The 27,192-nt window shown below is 46.5% G+C and overlaps 1 protein-coding gene across 2 annotated transcripts in view; it reads left to right on the forward strand.

Moving 5' to 3' along the window:
- The first annotated feature begins 15,155 nt into the window (after positions 1-15,155).
- Positions 15,156-27,192, forward strand: part of PAWR (pro-apoptotic WT1 regulator) — a 122,502-nt gene continuing 110,465 nt past the window's right edge. The window contains exons 1-2 of one of the 2 annotated variants that reach the window (XM_068276625.1): positions 15,156-15,243; positions 21,506-22,107. In XM_068276625.1, coding sequence (XP_068132726.1) covers positions 21,598-22,107 — 510 coding nt within the window. In that variant the 5' untranslated portion in view covers positions 15,156-15,243; positions 21,506-21,597. Of the gene's footprint in view, positions 15,380-21,505; positions 22,108-27,192 lie in introns of both variants that reach the window. The other variant, XM_068276624.1, reaches the window with a different exon arrangement.

Here is a 27,192-nt window from a genome sequence, read left to right on the forward strand (position 1 = left end):
GTTCTGCGCAGTAGTTCTGCACCTGCGCAAAACACTACAGGCCACGTGAGCGCGATTGGTCAGATGATGCCAACCTGGCGAGGTCGGCATCTGCAGCGGAGAGGATCCCGGGACACCGGACGCTGAGTGTAGAGCTGATGCTGTCCCTACAGTCTACTGCCCTGAATCATGTGATTCAGTCCGTTTCATGGTAGGGCCACCCCTGGGGGCCAGGAAGAGAAGGAAATGGGATGGTGATAGGCGGGAACATCACAGCAAGCCTGCCTCTTCCTGTTTGAAAATGTGACTGTAGCCAAAAGAAGTGATTATGGCGAACAGGGGGAACGAGGAAAGGAATGGACAACGCATAGAGGTATGTGGATCCAGTATGAACACACCTCTGTGCTTACTTTAGATCAGGGCGGGATTTACCATAAGGCACTGTAGGCATGTGCCTACAGGCGCCTGATGATGGTAAGGTGGCTCACTTCCCTCCCCAAGTGCCTTCCACCCTATGCAGAGTCTTTAGCTACTTAATACCGGGGATAGCTGTGGCTACTTAATACAAAGACGCACCTGTAGCTACCTACAAGGAAAGTAAGGGAGAAGTGACTGCTGGGAAAGCTAGCACACCTGTGTTGCAGTTCGGCAGGCGTTTGTAGGTTCATGGTGGGCAAAGTCTAGAGTGCCAGGACATCTGTGCCTATAGGCTCCTGTGAGGTAAATCCAGGCCTGGCTTCTTTGCACTGCACATGTGCAAGGACAGACGCAGAGACACTGCCGAGAGCCGGAGGAGGACGGGGGCCAAAAGGGGCTGGCGTGCGGTGCGAGCGTGTGCACAGCGGATTTGTGACAGACCTAGCCTGTTTTTAAACGGGCTAAAGTCACTAGTATCCTATATAATACCACTGTCTCTCTGCATCCTCCTGTGTCCCTGTCCGCTGCCTAACATCCATGCACAGGACACGGCCTTAGACAGGCTTCGGCAGCAGTCGTGGATGGGCGAGGGGCACAGGGCGCATGCGGGGATTGCGGACGTTAAGACACTTCCTAAATCACCTAATATGTGTATTTTAAAATGTCTACTCTTTTTGTAGTTTGACACACTTCTGTTTCCCAAGTGATTATATGGGTATGATGCAGTGTGTGTACACATGAATATCTTTGACTACATCATGTGTAATACTTGTTTTTATATTTACCTTTTACGATGTGCAGGTCCTTTCCTTCCAACCAGGGCAAGGCCGAGGCAGAGGTGAGAGAGGCTCCAGCTTCAGGGCGCAGTGTAGGAGGGGGGCGCTCAACTCACTCTGCTATCATTCCCCTATTGTGTTTGAAGCAGAGAGAAATAAGAAAAGGGGATGCATGGCAGTGACTGCAGGCCAGATAACTAGAGATTAAGGTGTTGGGGGCCCTGGGGCACCTCTTAGTCTAATAGCAATAAGTATATTTTGGCTGGGGTGGGAGAGATGGAGGGGCGCACTTTGGTATCTGAGCCTTGGGTGCTGGAGGACCTTGTCCTGTCTCTGCTCCCATCTGCATCACTCTTCCTCTCTTGGTCCAGCATTGAGACATGGCAGTGGGGGCACCAGGAGAGGGAGAATGAGGCAAATGGGAGGAGAAAATAGGTCCTGAATTCTTAGATAAAAGAATTGCAGATAGGAGGATGGGACTGCTGCATGGTAAATATAAAACTGGTACAAGTACTCCTCAGAGCACTTTGCAAAGGTATCTGCAAAGTTAGCATCAGAGGGGAAGCCAAGTAAGAAGACAGGTTTCAGGCCCTACAGCTTCCACAGAGCTTATGCCACTAATTACAGACCCGCTTCTAATTCCATGTTACAAATTAGATTACCCCCATATTACAAGAGCCTGTCAGTCGTTGCTGCCATGTTACAGGAAACAACTTCAAACAGGAGTCTTTTCCTAGCAGCACCTAGCAAATGAGAGAGTACTAGAATAGGAAGAAGAGGCAAGTCCAGAGCACCCACATCCTTGGACAGAAAAAGGGAAAACAAAGTGACAAACTGATGCAGCCTTCAGTTTCAGGCCAAATCACCCTTCATCATCATTGGCTTAACATTTTCAACCTCCAGCCGTGGTGAGAGGCTGAGCTGGAAAACTGGTGTCAAGGCAGGTAGCATAGGCTTGAAATGAAGCTATCCTCACGATTAACAGGACTGCCTTTCACTACTACATCGCCTGTATTGGTGGCCAGGCCTTCTATCTGACAGCTGCTGGAGTGTAAAAAAACATAATCTCCAAAGCAACCCCCCAGCCCAATAACATGATATGAATATTGCATGGCTTCTGGTTCCCGAGCTTCTCTCTTAAAGAGAAACTCCAACCAAGAATTGAACTTTATCCCAATCAGTAGCTGATTCCCCCTTTTACATGAGAAGTATATTGCTTTTCACAAGCAGACCATCAGGGGGCGCTGTATGTATTTTGGCAGTTTGTTAAAATATAACAAGGCTCACAGACTGGAATTAGCTGTTTACAGCTGTCTCTAACAGCCAAAACAGCTAGCAGCAGCTACATAACCTGCCCACAGTAAAAATGTCACCATGTAATGTCAGAATGTAAATCAGGGAGAGGAAAGATTTTACAATGGCCAAACACTGACTAAATCATTTATACATAACTATTGTAAAAATGAAGCACTTTTTTATTACATTATTTTCACTGGAGTTCCTCTTTAAGGAGGGGGGGGGGAGTTGCTTTCTGTCATTGGCCCTTATACAATTAACTTTTTCTCCTACGTTTTCTCCAAGAAGATAATTTTTATCTTCTGTTTAATATCACTTTTCAGCTTGCTCTTAATTCCCACCTCCTTGTCCTTCTCCCCACCTCATCCGCCTTTTTCATGGAGAATCTTTCATGGCCACCATTCTCACCAGCATGTGTTCCATATAAACAACTTAAATCGAACAGTGGTGCACGAGCAGTGTCATTATGCAGGTATGCCTTGGCGATCTCAACCATACTGCCCAGGAAATGTTAAGGGTTCTGCAGGTCCAGGCAGTTGCGAAGCAGACCCCACACAACCTCAAGCTAGGCAACGATGTGTTTGACAAGGGTGCTAATCTGCTTTCAGCCCTGCATCTTGGGAAAGTCACACACATACCTTGCCTCGCCAATGTTATAAACCTCAAATCGCTAGATTTTCTAACTACATACCCAAGCCTCCATCTGCTATCAGAAAAGGCTAGAAAAGTGCATGTTTCCAACAGATTTACACACTCACTGCTCGGTGGGCAGAAATCCAGCACCAATATAACATTAAAAAATACAGCTGATGTGCTGTGTTGGTACACATTGAAATGCTACACTCAATATGTTACAATAGCTGCGCTAATGGAGTATGTGTTAGAAGTTGTGCGGATGAGCAGGTCAGTGGAATTGGTTTACTTCCCCTCACAAGGCGTAGTTGAAAATAGAAGACACGTACCATTTTAAGTAACAACTGAAATGGACAGTTCTGATCAAGTAGTCCTTAGTGGCATCAACCCAACTGTCTGCATGCTGGAATAATGCTGTGGCTCACCAACAAGGAGATGGGGTCACAGGAGGATCTGGAAGAGCTGAAATTTCCTTCACGTCAGTAGAGATGTCGTGAACCTCCGATTTTCGGTTTGCGAACCCCGTTCGCGAACTTCCGCGGAAGGTTCGGTTCGCGTAAAAGTTCGCGAACCGCAATAGACTTCAATGGGGAGGCGAACTTTGAAAAATAGAAAAAATTATGCTGGTCAGAAAAGTGATGGAAAACATGTTTCAAGGGGTCTAACACCTGGACCCCCAGGTGGCGGAGTGGGATAGACACCAAAAGTCCTGGGGAAAAATCTGGATTTGACGCAAAGCAGCATTTTATGGGCAGAAATCACATTGAATGCTAAATTGCAGGCCTAAAGTGCTTTCCAACATCTTGCATGTGTATACATCAATCAGGGAGTGTAATTAGAGTACTGCTTCACACTGACGCACCAAACTCACTGTGTAACGCACCGCAAACAGCTGTTTGCGTAGTGACGGCCATGCTGGACTGGTGCGCAACATGGCCAGAGTGCAGGCCATGGCAGTTTTCCAGCCCATATGGTCGCCGGGCTGTGGTAGCTCAATGATAGAACAACAGTGACTGTCCAGCTGATCAAATTTGGTCTGTCCACAATGAAGCAAAGACCTTATTATCTTCTTGTATGTAGGTAGGCATAGGTAGGAGTCCCAGTATAGGTAGGTAGGCATAGGTAGGAGTCCCAGTATAGGTAGTAGGTAGGCATAGGTAGGTGCCTCAGTAGTTAGCTAGGCATAGGTAGGAGACCCAGTATAGGTAGGTAGGCATAGGTAGGTGTCCCAGTAGTTAGCTAGGCATAGGTAGGAGTCCCAGTATAGGTAGGTAGGCATAGGTAGGAGTCCCAGTATAGGTAGGTAGGTGCCTCAGTAGTTAGCTAGGCATAGGTAGGAGACCCAGTATAGGTAGGTAGGCATAGGTAGGTGTCCCAGTAGTTAGCTAGGCATAGGTAGGTGTCCCAGTATAGGTAGGAGTCCCAGTATAGGTAGGTAGGCATAGGTAGGTGCCTCAGTAGTTAGCTAGGCATAGGTAGGAGACCCAGTATAGGTAGGTAGGCATAGCTAGCTGTCCCAGTAGTTAGCTAGGCATAGGTAGGAGACCCAGTATAGGTAGGTAGGCATAGGTAGGTGTCCCAGTAGTTAGCTAGGCATAGGTAGGAGTCCCAGTATAGGTAGGTAGGCATAGTCAGGTCCCCTAGTGTAGGTAGGTAGGTGTCCCCGTATAGGTAAGTAGGTGCCTCAGTAGTTAGCTAGGCATAGGTAGGAGACCCAGTATAGGTAGGTAGGCATAGGTAGGTGTCCCAGTAGTTAGCTAGGCATAGGTAGGTGTCCCAGTATAGGTAGGAGTCCCAGTATAGGTAGGTAGGCATAGGTAGGTGCCTCAGTAGTTAGCTAGGCATAAGTAGGAGACCCAGTATAGGTAGGTAGGCATAGGTGGGTGTCCCAGTAGTTAGCTAGGCATAGGTAGGAGACCCAGCATAGGTAGGAGTCCCAGTATAGGTAGGTAGGCATAGGTAGGTGCCTCAGTAGTTAGCTAGGCATAGGTAGGAGACCCAGTATAGGTAGGTAGGCATAGGTAGGTGTCCCAGTAGTTAGCTAGGCATAGGTAGGAGACCCAGTATAGGTAGGTAGGCATAGGTAGGTGCCTCAGTAGTTAGCTAGGCATAGGTAGGAGACCCAGTATAGGTAGGTAGGTGTCCCAGTAGTTAGCTAGGCATAGGTAGGAGACCCAGCATAGGTAGGAGTCCCAGTATAGGTAGGTAGGCATAGGTAGGTGCCTCAGTAATTAGCTAGGCATAGGTAGGAGACCCAGTATAGGTAGGTAGGCATAGGTAGGTGCCCCAGTAGTTAGGTAGGCATAGGTAGGTGTCCCAGTATAGATAGTTAGGCAGGGCCTGGCTGGCACAGTAATAAAAATTACCAAGGTCCAGCTGCAACAGATAGGGCTGTATAATGTCAGTGTCAGTGAGCAACACACACACACACACAAAAAAAAAAACACATCAGGAAAACATAAGCTCTCAAAAGAGCTGTTGATGGGGTGCTATTTTAGCAATAACAATCAGTCAGGAGCAAGCCAAGAGCCTAACTAATCTTTCCCTAGGAGAAAAAATCTGCAGCAGCTCTCCCTAGTCTGTCTTTTTGCAGCAGGCACACAAGTGAGTGTCATGGCCAGCGAGCCTGCCTTATATAAGGGGGGGGGGGGCTCCAGGGCTTAGTGTAGCCTGAATGGCTACAATGTGCCTGCTGACTGTGATGCAGAGGGTCAAAGTTGACCCTCATAGTGCGTTATGGGGCAAATCGAACTTCCACAAAAGTTCGCCAGGCGAACGCGAACCACCAAAGTTCGCCTGGAACCGTTCGCAGGCGAACCATTCGCTACATCTCTACATGTCAGTTTCAGTGCCACTGAGGAATAGGTTCTGAATAAAAAAAGAGAGAGGAGCAAGAAGCAGTATTCATCATGCCAGTCATTTGTAAAAACAAAACAGAGGACACCGAGAGCCCAATAGTGCAATATTGTCTGGTAAGCTCAATATATAAAATAATGTCAAAGGTTCTTATACTCACAAAGGTGGGTTACCATCAGGCAACCACTTGACAGGCAGGTGGGGAGTATTAGTACCTGACCCCACTCAGGTATAAAAGTCGCTCTTTGTAGATCGGAAAATGGGGAAAGAACCCCTCCACCAGAGGTGGACTTAATAGTGCTGTAATATGTACGAACAGAGGCGCCAAGCAGAGTAAAACAATGTTCTAAAAATGATAAAAAGAGGGAAGTCGAGGTGGACTTACCTCCCTCTGGTAGTGGACATATACTCAAATGCAGAGTAAAAATATATATACAATTTATTCACAACTCCATAAAATCGCAACGCGTTTCGCGGTCAACAGTCCCGCTTCATCAGGCAGTATAGGAGCATAAAAAACTGGTTCAGGTCCATAAAGCATGTGAGCGCCTCTGTGACAGAGGCGCTCACACGCTTTATGGACCTGAACCAGTTTTTTATGCTCCTATACTGCTTGATGAAGCGGGACTGTTGACCGCGAAACGCGTTGCGATTTTATGGAGTTGTGAATAAATTGTATATATATTTTTACTCTGCATTTGAGTATATGTCCACTACCAGAGGGAGGTAAGTCCACCTCGACTTCCCTCTTTTTATCATTTTTAGAACATTGTTTAACTCTGCTTGGCGCCTCTGTTCGTACATATTACAGCACATCATGCCAGTCATGAATCTCCATTCTTGCAGGGCCAAAGATAAAGGAAGGGTGGGGAGTACAAGAGGGTTGTAGGCCGAAGAGTAGAGAAGAAAGGTTGGAGGATACTCAAAAAAACATTCCATTCATCACTAACACCATTGTCCATGGGTGGGAAGGGCAGTAAGAGAACACAGTGGTGCTTCCTGACCTTCAAGAATCTCAGTTTTGTTTTTTGTTGTTAGAATGCCTTCATGTTGGAATGTTGTGGAATGTTGCAAGAATGACCCTTGCATAGAGCATATAAAAAAAAAATATGCGTATTGGATTGCCACAATACTGGATCCATGCTACTAGGCTAAAATGAAGGACCTCATCTCAACAGAAGAAGTCAAATACAAAATGCATCACTACGACAAGGAGCTGATTGTAAGGCTCTTGTGTAGAGTCTTTCCCCTATGGCTGCAGTGATAACGCTCACAGTAGAGTTGGGCCGAACGGTTCGCCTGCGAACGGTTCCATGCGAACTTCCGTGGTTCGCGTTCGCGTCCCGCAGGCGAACCTTTGCGGAAGTTCGGTTCGCCCCATAATGCACATGGAGGGTCAACTTTGACCCTCTACATCACAGTCAGCAGGCCCAGTGTAGCCAATTAGGCTACACTAGCCCCTGGAGCCCCACCCCCCCTTATATAAGGCAGGCAGCGGCGGCCATTACGGTCACTCGTGTGCTGCCTGCGTTAGTGAGAGTAGGGCGAGCTGCTGCAGACTGTCTCTCAGGGAAAGATTAGTTAGACTTAACTTGTTCCTGTCTGGCTGCATACCTGTGCTGTGAACCCACCACTGCATACCTGTGCTGTGAACCCACCACTGCATACCTGTGCTGTGAACCCACCACTGCATACCTGTGCTGTTAACCCACTACTGCATACCTGTGCTGTGAACCCACCACTGCATACCTGTTCAGTGAACCTGCCACTGCATACCTGTTCTGTTCAGTGGACCCGCCACTGTATACCTGTTCATTGAACCCACCACTGCATACCTGTGCTGTGAACCCACCACTGCATACCTGTTCTGTGAACCCACCACTGCATACCTGTTCAGTGAACCCGCCACTGCATACCTGTTCTGTTCAGTGGACCCGCCACTGTATACCTGTTCAGTGAACCCGCCACTGCATACCTGTTCTGTTCAGTGGACCCGCCACTGTATACCTGTTCAGTGAACCCGCCACTGCATACCTGTTGTGTTCAGTGAACCTGCCACTGCATACCTGTTCTGTGAACCCGCCACTGTATACCTGTTCTGTTTAGTGAACCCGCCACTGTATACCTGTTCTGTTTAGTGAACCCGCCACTGCATACCTGTTCTGTTCAGTGGACCCGCCACTGTATACCTGTTCAGTGAACCCGCCACTGCATACCTGTTGTGTTCAGTGAACCTGCCACTGCATACCTGTTCTGTGAACCCGCCACTGTATACCTGTTCTGTTTAGTGAACCCGCCACTGTATACCTGTTCTGTTTAGTGAACCCGCCACTGCATACCTGTTCTGTTCAGTGGACCCGCCACTGTATACCTGTTCAGTGAACCCGCCACTGCATACCTGTTGTGTTCAGTGAACCTGCCACTGCATACCTGTTCTGTGAACCCGCCACTGTATACCTGTTCTGTTTAGTGAACCCGCCACTGTATACCTGTTCTGTTTAGTGAACCCGCCACTGCATACCTGTTCTGTTCAGTGGACCCGCCACTGTATACCTGTTCAGTGAACCCGCCACTGCATACCTGTTCTGTTCAGTGGACCCGCCACTGTATACCTGTTCAGTGAACCCGCCACTGCATACCTGTTGTGTTCAGTGAACCTGCCACTGCATACCTGTTCTGTGAACCCGCCACTGTATACCTGTTCTGTTTAGTGAACCCGCCACTGTATACCTGTTCTGTTTAGTGAACCCGCCACTGCATACCTGTTGTGTTCAGTGGACCCGCCACTGTATACCTGTTCAGTGAACCCGCCACTGCATACCTGTTGTGTTCAGTGAACCTGCCACTGCATACCTGTTCTGTGAACCCGCCACTGTATACCTGTTCTGTTTAGTGAACCCGCCACTGTATACCCGTTCTGTTTAGTGAACCCGCCACTGTACACTTGTTCTGTTTAGTGAACCCGCCACTGCGTACCTGTTCTGTTCAGTGGACCCGCCACTGTATACCTGTTCAGTGAACCCGCCACTGCATACCTGTTGTGTTCAGTGAACCTGCCACTGCATACCTGTTCTGTGAACCCGCCACTGTATACCTGTTCTGTTTAGTGAACCCGCCACTGTATACCTGTTCTGTTTAGTGAACCCGCCACTGCATACCTGTTCTGTTCAGTGGACCCGCCACTGCATACCTGTTCTGTGAACCCGCCACTGTATACCTGTTCTGTTCAGTGAACCCACCGCATCAGTGCGCATACCTGTGCAGTTAAGTGAACCCACCTACCTACGTGAGTGCACGCAGTGTGAAATACCACTCCGTGCATACCCGATATGGACAAAACAGGTAGAGGAAGAGGTAGTGCCAGAGCCAGAGGAAGGCCACCCGGCAGGTCTGCGCGAGGTCGTGTAAATGTAATTTCGTGTGGACCTGGCCCACAGTACAGTGCTCGGAAGAAGGCACGTCCCATCACCTCCCAAGATTGTCAGGACGTGGTTGAGTATTTAGCGACACAGAACACCTCATCTTGCTCAGCCACCAGCGCTACTACTAGCACCACTTCCGCTGCATTTGACACTTCGCAAGAATTATTTAGTGTTGAAATCACTGATGCACAGCCATTGTTGTTACAGCCAGATGAATTTTCACCAGCTCATATGTCTGAGTTACGCGGCAACACTATGGATGTAACGTGTCAGGAGGATGAAGGACCTACTGATGGTTCAAGTTTGGATTTGTCTGAGGCAAGCGAAGCTGGGCAGGATGACTACGATGATGACGGTAATAGGGATCCTCTGTATGTTCCCAATAGAGGAGATGAAGAGGGGGACAGTTCAGAGGGGGAGTCAGAGAGTAGTAGGAGGAGAGAAGTTGCTGAAAGAAGCTGGGGCAGCTCTTCGTCAGAAACAGCTGGTGGCAGAGTCCGGCACCATGTATCGCCACCTATGTACAGCCAGCCAACTTGCCCTTCAGCATCAGCTGCTGAGGTCCTCATAGTGCCCACATCCCAGGGTGGCTCAGCGGTGTGGAAATTTTTTAATGTGTGTGCCTCAGATCGGACCAAAGCCATCTGTTCGCTCTGCCAACAAAAATTGAGCCGTGGAAAGGCCAACACTCACGTAGGGACAAGTGCCTTACGAAGGCACCTGGAGAAAAGGCACAAACAGCAATGGGATGGCCACCTGAGCAAAAGCAGCAGCAGCACACAAAAGCAAAGCCACCCTCCTTCTCCTCTTCCTCCTCCATCAGGTGCATTATCTGCTTCTGCCGCTTTCTCCCTTCCACCTTCACAGGCACCCTCCTCCACTCCGCCTCTGCCCTTGAGCGGTTCCTGCTCCTCTGCCCACAGCAGCAGTCAGGTGTCCGTGAAGGAAATGTTTGAGCGGAAGAAGCCAATTTCGGCCAGTCACCCCCTTGCCCGGCGTCTGACAGCTGGCGTGGCGGAACTGTTAGCTCGGCAGCTGTTACCATACCGGCTGGTGGACTCTGAGGCCTTCCGTAAATTTGTGGCCATCGGAACACCGCAGTGGAAGATGCCAGGCCGCACTTATTTTTCGAGAAAGGCCATACCCCAACTGCACCGTGAAGTTGAGAGGCAAGTGGTGTCATCTCTTGCGAAGAGCGTTGGGTCAAGGGTACACCTGACCACGGATGCCTGGTCTGCCAAGCACGGGCAGGGCCGCTACATTACCTACACAGCCCATTGGGTGAACCTGGTGGTGAACGATGGCAAGCAGGGCGCAGCGGACCAAATTGTGACACCTCCACGGCTTGCAGGCAGGCCTCCTGCCACCTCCTCTCCTCCTGCTACATGCTCTTCGCTGTCCTCCTCCTCCTTGGCTGAGTGGCAGTTCTCCTCTCCAGCTACACAGCCCCAGCTCCGCAGGGCCTATGCTGCATGCCAGGTACGACGCTGTCACGCCATCTTAGACATGTCTTGTCTCAAAGCGGAGAGTCACACTGGAGCAGCTCTCCTGGCTGCTCTTAAGAAACAGGTGGATGAGTGGCTGACCCCGCACCACCTGGAGATAGGCAACGTGGTGTGCGACAACGGCAGCAATCTGCTTGCCGCTTTGCATATGGGGAAGCTGACACACATACCCTGCATGGCACATGTCATGAATCTAGTGGTTCAAAGATTTGTGGCAAAGTACCCTGGCTTAGCGAATGTCCTGAAGCAGGCCAGGAAGTTCTGTGGGCATTTGAGGCGGTCTTACACAGCCATGGCACGCTTTGCGGAAATTCAGCGCAAAAACAACATGCCGGTGAGACGCCTCATTTGCGATAGCCCAACTCGCTGGAACTCGACCCTGCTCATGTTCTCCCGCCTGCTAGAACAGAAGAAAGCCGTGACCCACTACCTCTACAACTACAGTAGAATGAAACAGTCTGGGAAGATGGGGATGTTCTGGCCCGACAACTGGACACTGATGGAAAATGCATGCAGGCTCATGCGGCCGTTTGAGGAGGTGACCAACCTGGTGAGCCGCAGTGAGGGCACCATCAGCGACTTAATTCCCTACGCTTACTTCTTGGAGCGTGCTGTGCGTAGAGTGGCGGATGAAGCTGTGAATGAGCGTGACCAGGAACCGTTACGGCAGGAACAGGCATGGGACCAATTTTCATCAGACCCAGCTGTTTCCTCAACACCTGCGGCAGCACAGAGGGGGGAGGAGGAGGAAGAAGAGAAGTCGTGTGCAGAAGACGAGTCAGACTCAGAGGATGATGAGCAAGGTGTTTCTTTGGGGGAGGAGGAGGAGGAGGAGGAGGGGACAGCGGCAGGAGAACAACCTCAGCAGGCATCGCAAGGGGCTTGTGCTGCTCAACCTTCCCGTGGTATTGTTCGCGGCTGGGGGGAGGAGGTTGACTTACCTGACGTCACTGAGGAAGAGCAAGAGGAGATGGAGGGTACTGGATCCGACTTTGTGCAGATGTCGTCTTTTATGCTGTCCTGCCTGTTGAGGGACCCCCGTATAAAAAACCTCAAGGGGAATGAGCTGTACTGGGTGGCCACACTACTAGACCCTCGGTACAGGCACAAAGTGGCGGACCTGTTACCAACTCACCGGAAGGTGGAAAGGATGCAGCACATGCAGAACCAGCTGTCAACTATGCTTTACAATGCCTTTAAGGGTGATGTGACGGCACAACGCCAGCAAGGTACCACTGCCACTAATCCTCCTCCCGTGTCCACGCAGTCAAAGACAGGACGCTCCAGCGATCTCATGGTGATGTCGGACATGCAGGCGTTCTTTAGTCCAACGCCTCGCCGTAGCCCTTCCGGATCCACCCTCCACCAACGCCTGGAACGGCAGGTAGCCGACTACCTGGCCTTAAGTGTGGATGCAGACACTGCTGTGAACAGCGATGAGGAACCCTTGAACTACTGGGTGCGCAGGCTTGACCTGTGGCCAGAGCTGTCCCAATTTGCCATCCAACTTCTCTTCTGCCCTGCCGCAAGCGTCCTGTCAGAAAGGACCTTCAGCGCAGCTGGAGGCATTGTCACAGAGAAGAGAAGTCGCCTAAGTCACAAAAGTGTTAAGTACCTCACCTTTATCAAAATGAATGAGGCATGGATCCCGGAGGGCTGCTGCCTGCCCCAAGACTAAGTCAGTCCCCGCACACACAGCATCTCTGCCTGCACGCCGTGTGACTGGCTGCCTGGCCTGCCCCAAGAAGACTAAGTCACTCCCAGTCCCTCCACACAGCATGTCTGCCTGCAGGCCGCTTGACTACCTTCTCCGCCACCACCAACAGGGCCCGGGACTCCAGGCGGATTGCTGAATTTTTTAGGCCGCTGCTAGCAGCGGCCGCTGTAATAATTTTTCTGGTGCGTGTACATGACTGCCTAATTTTTCTGGCTGCACTGCGGGCAGCTGCAACAACAAAAGAAAAGGCATGTGCATGCGCCCATTCCCCTTCGTGATCATTACCTTGCCGTGGTGAAGGGGCTTGCGTATCACAATGAAGCAATGACCGGCGCCTAGATGAGTGTCTCGGGGGGCACACCCACGATAATAAGGTCGTTGCCTCATTGTGGTCAGACCAAATTTGATCAGCTGGACAGTCACTGTTCTGTCATTCAGCTACATCAGCCAGGCGACCATATGGGCTGTAAAGCCACCAAAACCTGCACTCTCGCCATGGTGCGCACCAGTCCAGCACGGCCGTCACTACACAAACAGCTGTTTGTGGTGCGTTACACAGTGAGTTTGGTGTGTCAGTGTGAAGCAGTACTCTAATTACACTCCCTGATTGATGTATACACATGCAAGATGTTTGAAAGCACTTTAGGCCTGTCATTTAGCATTCAATGTGATTTCTGCCCTTAAAACGCTGCTTTGCGTCAAATCCAGATTTTTCCCGGGGACTTTTGGCATGTATCCCACTCCGCCATGCCCCCCTCCAGGTGTTAGACACCTTGAAACATCTTTTCCATCACTTTTGTGGCCAGCATAATTATTTTTTTTTTCAAAGTTCGCATCCCCATTGAAGTCTATTGCGGTTCGCGAACTTTAACGCGAACCGAACCTTCCGCGGAAGTTCGCGAACCAGGTTCGCGAACCTAAATTCGGAGGTTCGGCCCAACTCTAGCTCACAGCTGTGTGACCGATGGCAGTCAATCAGGAAGAAGCCATAGTACAGCCACCAGAGGATGTCGAACAAAAGCACTGTGAACTTTTTTCGAACCACAATGTCCAGGCCTAGCCCCAGGTATTTTAGTAGAAGAGTACAGAGCGGCACACTTGTCCTAGTAGTCCTCCGGGTGCATGACCTTGGGTGCTAAGCAACACCCCAACATATTCAAAGTAGTAGAGATGATCGGTCAGCACACCAGCTTCTCAATGAGCATAGTTTATTTCCAGATCACATGTCAACACAAAGTTAACAATTGTTTCGGGGCCACTCAGGGTCCCCTTCCTCAGAACTGTGCAGACAAAAAAAAAAAAAAAAGCCCCAGGTATGACTCAAGGACCACACTTCACAATCATGGTTAACAAATGGGCCAGCTTCAAATCTGACATCTCCAACTTCCAAAGTGAAGACTTCCTGCAATAATGGGTGTTCGAGATTGATCAGTGGACAGAGCTTGCAGAAAATGTTCAATATGTGCTTGGCTGCCATGCTAGAAGTGTGTTGACATCAGAGGTTTTAGTGCAGCAAGAAGGATTGTGACCGACAAATGCATATGCCATTCGACACCCAATGCAGTCCAGCTGCCTCTTATTAAATGTGAACCAGACTTGGATCTAAGTAGACTTCAGCACCCTTCTTCCAGATCTCACTGAGTGATTATCTGCAACCTGATGTTAGGCCTGACAATTTCTTAATATAAAACATCAGTTAAATAGCCTTTTGCCTTTGCTGTGTGGTTTAAATAACGACAAGAACCCCTCTCTCAGACTCTTCTGCCTGTGCTCTTTAGCCTCCCTCATTTATTATTTCAACTACAATGACCCTCCAACTATCCTACTGTGTGCAATACATGGGATGCCATGGCAAGTTCCATCTGTGTTGTACACTGAAGTTATTTGCTCACTTTTCCCAGGTGTACACAAGCTGTCATTTTCAGTTTGAGCGCTAAGTTGAATTCAAAAAGCATTGTGAACTTAAAAAAAATTGTGTAACCTAGCCCTAAGGCAGGGTGGTTAGTGTTAGGAGTCAGGAAAGGGTTGTCATTAAAGGTCAAACCTAGATGTAGAGAGGAGTGAGATGATTGCAGAGATAGGTTACAGATACCTGAATAATGAGGGAGAGTTGATAAAAAGTGTCACACTGTTATATAGCCAAAGTGGTGCACTAGAGGATAATTACATGTGCTCAATATTGTGTTCCCTCTGAAAGGAAAACTGAAAGTGGTGCAGGGGTTAATGGGAAGGAAGGGTATCTGACAGAGATGAAGGGGTAAATAGCAATGTGTGTCACCTAACAGTAATTAGGCAGTAATAGAATGAGCAATTCAGTGTGATGAGGAAGATCACAGAAAGTTTATCTGAGAGTGAAGACATGGTAACTGGAGCTCCCTAGAGCGAGGAAGGGGTTAAAGGGGCACCTGAGAGCCTGTAAGGGGTTAATACAATGAGATGCTGTGCTGTAGTTATCTCTGACGTGTCCGGGCTGGGCCGCACCAACTAATAACTATCTGTCAGTGCTGGAGCTCGGAGTGCTTACGGGAGAAAGGTGCACATGCGCAGTGCGGGGAGGGGGCGTGGAGTATGCCAGGGGGGTATAGCAGCCGGGATAGAACCCTACTAGCGACACCGGTGACAAGTTGCGGTCCGGCGCACAGGTAATGGGCATTCAGCTACGTGCCACCAATTACTGATCGGAGAAAGTGTGATGGTGAGCAGGAGGAGGTGGCACACTCGGGACACGGGACTCTGAAAGTTTGCGGAGAAGCCGGTGGGGGGCTGCCTCGCTGATTTGTAAGTATGCCTGGCTGGTGGCTTGCTGAGGATGTTGCTGGAAGGGCAGGCGGCGGCTGCTGCTGTGTGTTTGCTGCGGGGCTGGCCGAAAACTCTGATCGCAGCGGCAGCAGCAGCCACCCATTATCTGATGTCTGCTGAGCTTGTGTTGCGTGCCCTTTAGTACATGCAGCTAGAACGAGGCTAGTGTTTCCTTGCTGTGTTCTGTGTACTCTGGCATCTAGAAGATGTCCTGCAGTTACCTGTACAGCAAGATTTAGCTAGTACCCCAGGCATTGATTGGTATGTGGGCAATGCAAGCTCTGAGGGACTAAGGATTATTTATTTATTCTTGTTATTAATAATAAAAATACTATTTGTGTATGCCTTGAATGTGTGATGACAATGTATCCAAGTTATAAGAAAGTGCTTTGAAAGCCAGTCAGTGGTGGAGAGTGCCACTTCCAGGTATGCTGGGAATGGGATGTTATGGGGAAGTGAAGTAAGCAGGTCAGATTATATAACAGCAAAATAAAATTGCTTGGGGAGGGGGGTTGCACTGTTTATTGCCAAGTCTTACCTTCTCTACTAGCCTGCCAGGAAGATCAGCTTTTCCTTCAGTGTGCTGTGAATTTTTAACTGCTGAGTTTATTTTTGTAAAACATGAAAACATCAAGGAAAGGACTGATCAGGCTTGTTTCCTTCATGTGATTTTGTTTTATTTAATCTTTGTTCATAAGAAGAAAAGACAAGTGGTGAAATAGCACATGACTATGTGGAAGCAGAGAATTACTTTTTCGTAATGATATTCTGCGTACGTAGGTTGTTCAAAGAGTCACGTTAGTATGTCTGTAGACAGCTAGAGTTGTCACTGCAGTTTGAAGATTAGAGTTGTGTGGAAGGCCCAGTTACTGTCAGACTCCTTGGCACCAGCCTTTGAAGAGTATTGCTGTGTGTCCAGGTACCACGCTTACAGTGCAGTGTATTTATATGCTATTACAGTTAGTTACCAGACTGTATAGAGTACTTGGTAAAGCATTGCAAAAAATGTCAGAGCTGTATAAACGCTAAATGATAATAATTGCATGGATGCATTCCACCATGGTCTGGGTAGTTGCTTTCTTGATAAAGTGAACTTGAGGTTAGAGTTATATGGAGGCTGCCATATTTATTTCCTTTTGAGCAATACAAGTTGCCTGGCTGTCCTGCTGATCCTCTGCCTCTAATATTTCAGCCACAGACCCTGAACAAGCATGCAGCAGAACAGCTGTTTATGACAGCATTGTTAGAACTAACAACATTAGCTGCATGCTTGTTTCTAATGTTATTCAGTCACTAATGCATCCAAATAGATCAGTACTGCTGCCAGGTAACTAGTATTGTTTCAGAGGATATAAAAATGACAGCCTCCATATCACTCTCACCTTGGGTTCATAACACTTACCAAATAGAAAGTGATGCCTGATTTTTCCCACTAAATGTATGGCAGTTATGCAATCCTGCATATGTTTCTGTCAGCTTGCATGCACTGCCCTACTCCACATCATCAGGGGTCAGCGTCAGAATGGTAAGTGCCACAGGTGGCTGTGCACTGTGAGGTAACACAAAGCCACCACGTTAGTATAGTGTGAATAATCCCTCATAAAGGACACCTGTAGCAAGTGGGATATGGAGGCTGCCATATTTATTTTCTTTTAAAAAATACCAGGTGCCTGGCATCCTGTTGATGCTTAATGCATCAGCAGTATCTGCATCACACTCCTAAAACAAGCACCTGGCAAATCCATTCAGACTTCAGTCTGAAACACCTAATCTGCATGCTTGCTTGGGGTCTTTAGCAAAAAGTATTAGATGCAGAGGATCAGCAGGATAGCCAGGCAATGTGTATTATTTAAAATGACGTAAATATGGCAGCCTCCATGTCCCTTGGTGTCCTTTAAAGAAGAACTCCAGTGAAAATAATGTAATAAAAAAGTGCTTAATTTTTACTATAATTATGTATAAATGATTTAGTCAGTGTTTGCCCATTGTAAAATCTTTCCTCTCCCTTATTTACATTCTGACATTTATCACATGGTGACGTTTACTGCTGGAAGGTGATGTCAGTGGAAGGAGATGCTGCTTGCTTTTTTGGCAGTGGGAAACAGCTGTAAACAGCTGTTATTTCCCACAATGCAACAAGGCAACCACAGTGTGATGTCAGAACCATGGTCCTGACATCACACTGTGGGAGGGGTTTCACCACAATATCATCCATACAGAGCCCCCTGATGATCCATTTGTGCAAAGGAAAAGATTTCTCATGGTAAAGAGGACATCGGCTATTGATTGGGATGAAATTCAATTCTTAGTTACGGTTTCTCTTTAAAGTACCCCTGACCTGGTTGTAAATAGTTTTTTAAAATTGTTTCATTACTGGTGCAGTGACTTTGTCACAGCACATAGCATCATCATCCCCCCCTCCAATGCCCCCTGTGGCAATAATTATGAGCGTATATGTTTCACTACACACAGTGTGCAGGGAAGCTACTCTGTGTGTGCTTGTGATAATTGAGGTCAAAAAGATATCCAACTTCAATTACCACAAGCACACACAGCGAAGCTCCTCTGCATGCCGTGTGTAGTGAAATATATACATATCTAAAGCGGCAGGTGGAGGGGGCGGAGTAATGGACGCACAGCGGGGAGGAAGAACTGTCACTTCCTCCCTGCTCATAATCGATGCTCTGCCTCAGTCGAAGACTGTGATTGGGCAGAATGGGGTCCACAGGGGGTACTGGAGGGGGAGGATGGTGCTGTCACTGTGAGTTAGTCACAGCACCATCAGTGAAACACTGTTAAAAGTTTAAAGGGACTCCGAGCTCTAAATATAAACAAAGTTGGTACTTGGGGCTTTCTGTAGCCCACCGTAGGTCGGGAGGTCCCGCCGCACAATGGGGGTCCCTTACCCCCCAATTCCCCCCCCCTGCAAAATCTACGACCACCTTGGTTGTAGATTTTGCTGCTCCTAGAGGCAGGGCTAACGGCTGCAGCCCTGCCTCACAGCGCGTCTATCAGCGGCGTATCGCCGCCTCTCCCCCGCCCCTCTCAGTGAAGGAAGACTGAGAGGGGTGGGGGAGAGGCGGAGATACGCGCTGACAGACGCGCGTGAGGCAGGGCTGCAGCGGTTAGCCCTGCCTCAATGCGGAAGAGATCCCCGGCGAGGACAGAGGGGATTTGGGGGGTAAGGGACCCCCGTTGTGCGGCGCGATAGCGGCGGTTTAGCAGGGGCACACATGCAGTGTGATGTTATAAAAAAATCACCCATAGCATTGCATTAGCAAGAGATTTCCAAATCACTAGCGCTAAAAAAAATCTCTTGCAGTGTGAACCAGGCCTAAGAAAAGGCTCCTGAAACAGATTTTAGCACCTCAGGTAGAACTATGTGGCAAAGTAAGCTATTTATTATTACAAACCCCACACATAGGCATAAGAATAACATCGTTTTTGAAACCTTGTAGGTGTCTATAAAGTACAGCTTTATACTTATACTAGATTTTCTTTGTATGAAATAACTGCTCATGATCATTTTGGGTGATAGTCTATGTGTATAACTGTCCCCTGAAGTCAGCAGACTAGTATTAAAGCTGGATAGTTGTGTAGTTGCTTTTCCAAACTGCAATGATAGCTCCGCTTGCCCTCCCTTCCCCAAAGGGCACAATGGGCTGCCTCCGCAGAGAGATGAGCAGCTCCTCATGAAATGATCACTAGAGATCACTTTTGGGGACATTTATCACAAATTTATTTAGCTGGACTCCAGCAATATTTCCTCAGTTTGCATAGAACGGGGAAAGCTGAGATCCTAAGTTAGGTTTATGTTACTGTCCACTTTTTCCCAGATTGCACTTCATCTAATGGACAGTAGTGAAACTGAAAGTAAAGTGAATACCAGAATTTTATGGTTGTCACAAGAACTACGTTTCTAGTGGAGATACCTGTTCTGGTAACAGCTGTTGAAGGTTGGACCGGGGGGGGGGGGGGGGGGGTATTTCCAGCTTCCAGCTTGACTTGAAGGAGTGAATAGTGCCCTAAATGAAAAGGCGTATATAAGACTTATGGCATTTTCAGGAGGTGGTATTGTGAGGTTTGAAAGAGAGAACCAAATAAAGAGTTTCTTCTAAGGCAGTGAACATGATGATACTGGGGTTTTGGATTTTATACTAAGAGTGGTGATCTATTCCAAAGGCTATAAAGAAACAGAAGTCCAATTCTGTCTATTTTAAGTTTCAGGAAGTGGGACTGCATGATGGAGAAGATAGTCTCAATGCAGTCTAGGATGAGAGATGTTAAACAATGGAGACAAGGAGCAGAAAGGTAGAAAATGAATGAAAGTGGAAGCCAAATGAGTTGATGAGTGATCCTTGACAATAGGGGTAGATGGGAAGGGGACTGATCCTTGGAGTACTCTAGTTGTTAGTAGTTGATGGGGAGGAGACTGTGTGCAAATGGGAAACCCTTAGGCTGTGTACACACATCCAGATTTGATAGGCCAATTTTCCCTTTTTCATGTAGTACGAGAGCCAACAGATTTTGAAGTTTTCCCAAGGTGATATTTTCTCATCTTATCAATAAAATGCCTTTTAAGCCACTAGCAAGCAAAATAATACTATTTTAGAATACATTTAGAATAATTTTGACAGTACTTTTTTTACCTACCTTTTGGTACCTTTTTCAATTACAGAGTGCTGTAAAGTTATTTTAAACAGGTGAAAAATTATCTCCTACGTGAAAACGTACATTGAATAAGGGTCATTGCGTAGGTAAGCTCTCATATGACATGGAAGTGGTAAAACCGAGCAGTGGATGGCCAATCAAAATTGGATGTGTGTACACACTCATTATCTGGCATAACTAGGCAGGACAGAATTTGGAAGTAGTAAAGAATGATCAACCGTGTGAAATCATGAAGACTGCACAAGAAGGAGCATGAAGTTTTAGCCTTTGTATTTGCAGTTAGATCATTAGTCACTTTTGTTAGAGTAATTTAGGGGAGTGGTTTAGACATAAACTATAATGGAGACGGACAAAGAAAGTATTAGTAGTGAGATGGTGGTCCAAATTTGTGTTAACATGCCATACTGGTTTAAATAAATGCAGGTTATTAATAACTTTAATAACGGCAGGTATATAAAAGCCATGCTAGTTTACCGTAAATAACTGCAGGTATATACAAGCACAAGCACTTTATCACAACCACTCTAATCTAATGATTTGTTACAGATGAGAAAATGCTGCCATTTTCTTGTTTAAACTCTGGCTGGAAATAATTATTCTCACTTACTGTTACAATGACAGCATCACTGAGAAAAGAAATTTAAGGGGAATCGGCACAGACAACAAAAGTATACTTTTTTTCAATACATGGGAGAAGAGGTGGAACATTTCAGGTTTGCATTGCCCCCCAGTAGATGGATAATTGAGAATAGGGGAAAATCCTTCCCAGTGGGTACACAGAGAGAAATAAAGCCACAGGCTCTGAAAGAATTTTGCACTGGCATACTTCTGTTGCCTTTCCATGAGAAAGCCAGATTAGCTAACCAATGTTTTATATGGGTATTTAGGCTCTGTCATGAACAGGAGTAGACCCTACAGGTTTATTAAATGGATATGGCTGTCTTTTTACCAGGGCTGTGGAGTCAATATAAAAATCATCCAACTTCGACTCCTTAGATTGTGAAACCTCTGACTCCAGGTTCCCAAAATTGCTCTAAATCCTCAACTCCGGCTCCACAGCCATGCTTTGTACCTACAGTTGTGCACAGAAACGTTAAAGTGAACCCGAGTTGAGAGTTATAGAGGCTGCCATATTTCCATTTTTGCCTGGCTGTCCTGCTGATACTTTTAGTCACAGACTCTGAACAATCATATGCAGATCAGGTGTTTCTGACATTATTGTCAGAAGTGACAAGATTAGTTGCATGCTTGTTTTTGGTGTAATTCAGCCATTACTGCAGCCAAATAGATCAGCAGGTCTGCGAGGCAACTGTATAAAAGGAAAGAAATATTACAGCCTTCATATCACTCTCGTCTCGGGTTCACTTTAAAAATAACATTCTTGTCTGGACCATTTGTCGCTCCTAACTTATACAATCTATGAATTATTTTTAGGTTCTCCTGTGCTCCTTTTGCCTGCCTTTATATATTACTGAATCGTACATTTCATGCCCTGAGGATCTACTTACCAGAAATTGTGGGAGAACATGGCGAGCGGTGGCTACAGGGCACACAACCCGTCATCCTCAAACACCACTGACTTCCTAGAAGAATGGAAAGCCAAGAGGGAGAAAATGAGGGCCAAGATGTATGCAGCTGAGATGGGAGCAACAGGGACTCCTGGTGCAACTGATTCTACCAGTAAAACCAGCAATGAGATGAACAATAATACTAATAATGCACCAAGCAGCAATAGCCAAGCCACTTCATCAGTAGTAGTTAAAGTTCCAGCCAACAGCAGGACGGTAGAGGACCAACAAGTTAGTTCAGTTGTGAGCCAGCAAAAGAAAGCACCAGGACCTGTACAAGATGTTATCACAGGAGGACATATTCAGGAGGAAACTCCACCAGCAGCATCACAAGAGAGTGCAAGCAAAGCAAAAGAAAAAGGGAAAAGCTTTGGCCCAAGTGCAAGAAAGGGTAAAGGTCAGATTGAAAAGAGAAAGCTGCGGGAGAAAAGAAGGTCTACTGGAGTTGTTAGTTTGCCCTCTGCAGAGGTAAGCACTTCAGGAAATCTGTCACATTATTACTAATTTTTTTTTACTGGTTTACATGTATATGGTGCAGGGGTGGCCATCTTTGTAGATGCAGAGGGCTTCTGACATCAACAGGGGGCTATATATTACATTTGAAGCTGCCCATTACTCCTTCTGACTTTGTGATCCAACTATGGCCAAGATTCCTGCATCCCCATAAGTACTTAATTATCAACTGGCTTTGGTTCCTTACAGGATGGTATAGTCTCAATCTAAAGAGGTGCTTTGGCGGTTCAGGTATTCCTGTATAACCTAATCCCAGTCTGACCACTTTTAGCTTAATCCAGCATCAATCTCAAGTTTGGAAACGCTGATGGAAAGCCTTGTCCAGTAAGTTGAGGTAATATAGTACTGATGGTATCTATGCACAGGCGGTTCCCAACCTTCTATTTTCTACTGATAACAGAAATGAGCCGTTTCTGTCATTCCCATGTGAACATTATCATAGGTTCAATTTTATTCTTTGCATTAATATCACATTACTTGAATACATTTAGATAAAATATAAGACCTGCGTGTTACTCCAGGCTGTAGCTTTGGAACCATACACTACAGAACGAGGCAAGGACTGGCCAGAGTATGCTGTAGAGGTGCATGTTCCCATGCATGATGCAGTGACAAATTTGATATGGATTTTTTTCCTGTGGGTCAAACAGCCTGAAGGTCACATTGTTGGAATCAAAGGGCGACACCATGGTTCTTGGGTCAAATCTGGGCTATCACAGGAATTGTATGGAGTTTGTAAATTTTATCCATGTTTGTGTGGGTTTCTTCCGGACACGTTGGGTTCCTCCCACATCCCAAAAACATACAGAGAAGTTATTTGAATGTCTCCAGAATTGGCTTTAGTCTGTGATGGGGACATAAGACCATTAGACCAGGAATTAGATTGTGAGGTCCTCTGAGGGACTGTTGGTGACATGACTATTGACTCTGTAAAGAGCTGCAGAAGATGTCAGCGATATATAAATGTACTATATTAATAAAAGTAACATAACATTTATATCAACTCAAAATTGTTAGCCTCTCATTAATGATCTCTACTAGACCTCACTCTGATTAATTGTCTGGATCTAGTTTGTGTTTTGTATGTTATATGTACTGCGCCAGATCGAGAGTTAGCTTTATCATGACTATCCCTAGTCAGTGAGATGCAAAGAATTTGAGTCGATGCAGGATTATGCAAATTTTGTATGCAAATGTATGCAGCTTGAAAATAGACCTATCAAATTTTAGCTCAGCAGGATCTGATTGGTTCATTTTCACGCTGCATACCTTTGCATACAAAATGCTGCATCAAATCGAAATGATTTGCATCTCATTGACCATCCTTAATGATGACCTCTGTGAAAATTGCGACTAGAGATTATAAAGGCTGCCAATATTCTAAAAGTGGCCATACATGATACAATCAAATCGATCGATTTCCCCCATACATGATACAATCAAATCGATCGATTACATACATAATCAGTTATTTAAAAGGCCCCCCCCCCTTTTAAATAACTGATTATGTATGTAATCGAAAAAAAACGTACTTTTTTTTTTTTTTTTTTTTTTTTTTTTTTTTTTTTTTAATTTCAATTTGTTTTATTCGATCGTTTGATATTGATATTTTTGCCAAAATCAATCATAAATATTAGGTACATTTTTCTGGTTATTCGATCAAGTGGAAAAATCGATCAACTGTCTCGAGTTTAGAAAAAAACTTTAAAAAAAAATGGAATTATGTGTAGCCACCTTTTTAAGGACCGCTGTCGTGAAAATATTTACATTTAAAATATACGTAAAGGCACACAAATAAGAAGTGTGTTTTTTTTTTTGTTTTTTTTGCAGAGTGAGCCATAAATTAGTTTTCTGCTATGCTGCCATCACTTACAGTAGGTAGTAGAAATCTGACAGAACCGACAGGTTTTGGACTAGTCCATCACTTTATAGGGGATTCTCAACATAGAATTTATTCCGCTACCCGCCGCGGAAACAGGTGTGCCCCCCCCCCCACCCCCCCGCGGCCAGGCTGCTCTATGGGGTGGATCGGGATTCCCTGTGACGTCACGACATCGATGACGTCACTCCGTTCGTTGCCAAGGCGACGGGGGAAGCCCTCAAGTAAATCCCGTTCAGAACGGGATTTCCTTATGGGCAAGCGGCGCCAGCGGTGATCGGTAGGTACGGGGGGGGGGGGGGGGGACGCCGCAGGGAGGGGGAAGCATGTAGCTAGCGCTAGGCTAGCTACATGCTAAAAAAAAAAAATAATTTGAAAAAAAACCTCCCGCGGCCGTGCAGCAGCATTTATCATACCGCCAGGGAGGTTAAGGGCTCATTTCCAAGGGCAGTTTAACCACTTGCCGACCGCGCACTCATAACGCGCGTCGGCAAAGTGGTAGCTGCAGGACCAGTGACGCACATCTGCGTCGCCGGCTGCAGGCTAATTAATCAGGAAACAGCCGCTCGCGCGAGCGGCTGCTTCCTGTCAAATTTTACGGTGGGGGGCTCCGTGAATAGCCTGCGGCCTGCCCATCGCAGCTCGCAGGCTAAATGTAAACACAAGCGGAAATAATCCGCTTTGTTTACATTTTTACAATGCTGCTAACAGTAGCAGCGTTGTACTAGATCAGTGATCCCCGGCCAATCAGCGGCCAGGGATCGCTGTCACATGACAGGCAGGAGCCTGTTAGAGGCTGCACAGGACAGATCCGTTCCTGTGCAGCCTCCGATCTCCGGGGCAGGGAGGGAGAAGAGGAAGAGGGGGAATCCTGCCGTGGAGGAGGCTTTGAGGTGCCCCCCCGCCACCCACACGCATGCAGGAGCGATCAGACCCACCCAGCACATCATCCCCCTAGTGGGGAAAAAAGGGGGGCGATCTGGTCGCTCTGCCTGTTATTTGATCTGTGCTGGGGGCTGTAGAGTCCACCCAGCACAGATCTTCAAAATCAGCGCTGGTCCTTAAGGGGGGGTAAAGGCTGAGTCCTGAAGTGGTTAACTGTGTGCTCAGCAAGCAGTTATCAAGCAGCAGCAAGCAGTTGTGAAAGTTTAGTAGGCTTTTCACTGCCTATCAACTGCTTGTGGAAAAGGGCCTAAAAGATATCACTTGCTTGACATGGAAATCACTCTGCCTTTAATACTTTCTGATTCACTGACTCAGAACAAGTTTGCAGATCATGTGTTTTGACTCCATTCTGACCCTACCAGCTGCATACTTTGTTGAAGATGTGTCTCAAAATCTACTAAAGTGAAAAGATTAGTATGACAGCCAGACAACTTTTCTTTTTTAAATTAATCTAAGTGGCAGCTATTATAATTACTTTGTGCAGGTCTTCCCTTATGCCCTCCTATATATGATTACAGTATTAGGCTGAGAAAGAATAACCGTAGAGTTTCTGCTCTCCCTTAAACATATTAAAAAATGCTTAACATTTTTCTGATTATGTTTTCTGAAATGTTACGACTCTCTCTGAGAATGCAATTTTATTGTGATGGAATGTCCTCATTAAGAATTGATTTGAGACTCTTTTCACGGAACAAGTGGCATAACTGGCCTGACTTACACTTTTTTTGTTTTGTTTTGAAATGAGGTCTACTTTGCCCTCTCCCCACGATCACATGTTGCATTGTGCAATCCACTTATACAGTAATTAAGAACAGTCTGTGCCAGGGACAAGAATGCCCTCTAATTGCTGCTTCATCTAAATGGACAACTAGGAGTTTTGTGTAACCAGAATACATCTGCAGACAATCTGGCATACTGGCCCATCCTTCGGCTTTTGTTAACTGGCCCATCCTTCGGGTTTTGTTTAAAAAGTCAGAGAGAGGGAAGTAGAAAAATCACTCTGTGTGTGTGTATATAAAATGGGTAATGTTGGTGTACTTGTTGAAAATTCCAGTTGAGCGAGATGGATTGTCTATTTTAGAATTTGCATAGTGCCAACTTGCCATCCTCTCTGCTGCTCAGCTTTGAAAACTATACCTAAATGCATGCATGGATCATATGCATGCCACCTATGTCCCATCTGACCATGTGCTGGCACCGTCATTGGTACAAAATCTAGTTTTCAGTCAGATGGATGAATGTGGGAGGCCTAGCTCCTTGTTTTTCTTTTTTTTTGTTTTTTTTTTACAAGAGAACTTCCTCCTTGATTTTTACTACCGTATTCGATGGCCTCTGCACCAAGGAAGACAGGCCAGTTTATCAGATGAACTGGAGGACATGTGGCTACTGTCACTGTGTTGCTATCTAAAGTATAAGCCCAGAAGAGAAATTCAAGCATTTTGTGTTGGTTATGCTTGCGAGAAAAAAGAAACTTGAATTGTGTAGCCATGTTTCTTTATTATCACTGACTGTAGGTCAGTGATGGTCAAAGTTCTAGATCGGCAGGGCCTCAAGAGCAGCCTTTTACGTCACCCGAGGGTCACCTATTCTATTTTAGCTTTTCATTACTGGCTCTTTCCTTTCGACTCCACTGCGGTTACGATTTCTGTAACCCCCCATCTATATTGCATATCTTGAGAGCATTAAAATGAAAATGTGTTCATCCTGATAAGTCCTGATACCTGCATGATACTAAATATTGCATTGGGACCTCAGGAGCCTCAAGATGGACATGAGGGCTATAGACAGAAGTAATAACCTCAAAGTTCATAAGCAGTTACATTGTTATTGTTTTTCTTTATGTAACCTGAGTTGTTGTTTTTTTTTTTTTTGTACCCATCATAAAGGTCTGAATTGTAATTTGTTATAAAGAGATTGCTGCGTTGTTTTTGTTTTTTTTGTTTTCCTGAAGCTTTTTATGCAGAAACACATCTAGGTCCCCTTAGAAGATCGGTTTCCATCCAGAATGCACATCCAATGCATTGAGCATGCTGAGCAAGCATCTTGCAGGTTGTGAAGCATGGTTTTGTTCTGAATAGGGACATGGCTAGCCTGCTTGTGCAGTTACTGTGCCTTCATGAAGTTTTTCATCATGCTTCATTTGTGATTTCAGACCTGTTGCCACTCCTCTTTACGTGCATAGTTGTTAGCACACAGTGCGCATGGTAGGCCGTCCT

Source organism: Hyperolius riggenbachi, chromosome 3 (assembly GCF_040937935.1).
Source record: "Hyperolius riggenbachi isolate aHypRig1 chromosome 3, aHypRig1.pri, whole genome shotgun sequence".
Taxonomy (NCBI): Eukaryota; Metazoa; Chordata; class Amphibia; order Anura; family Hyperoliidae; genus Hyperolius; species Hyperolius riggenbachi.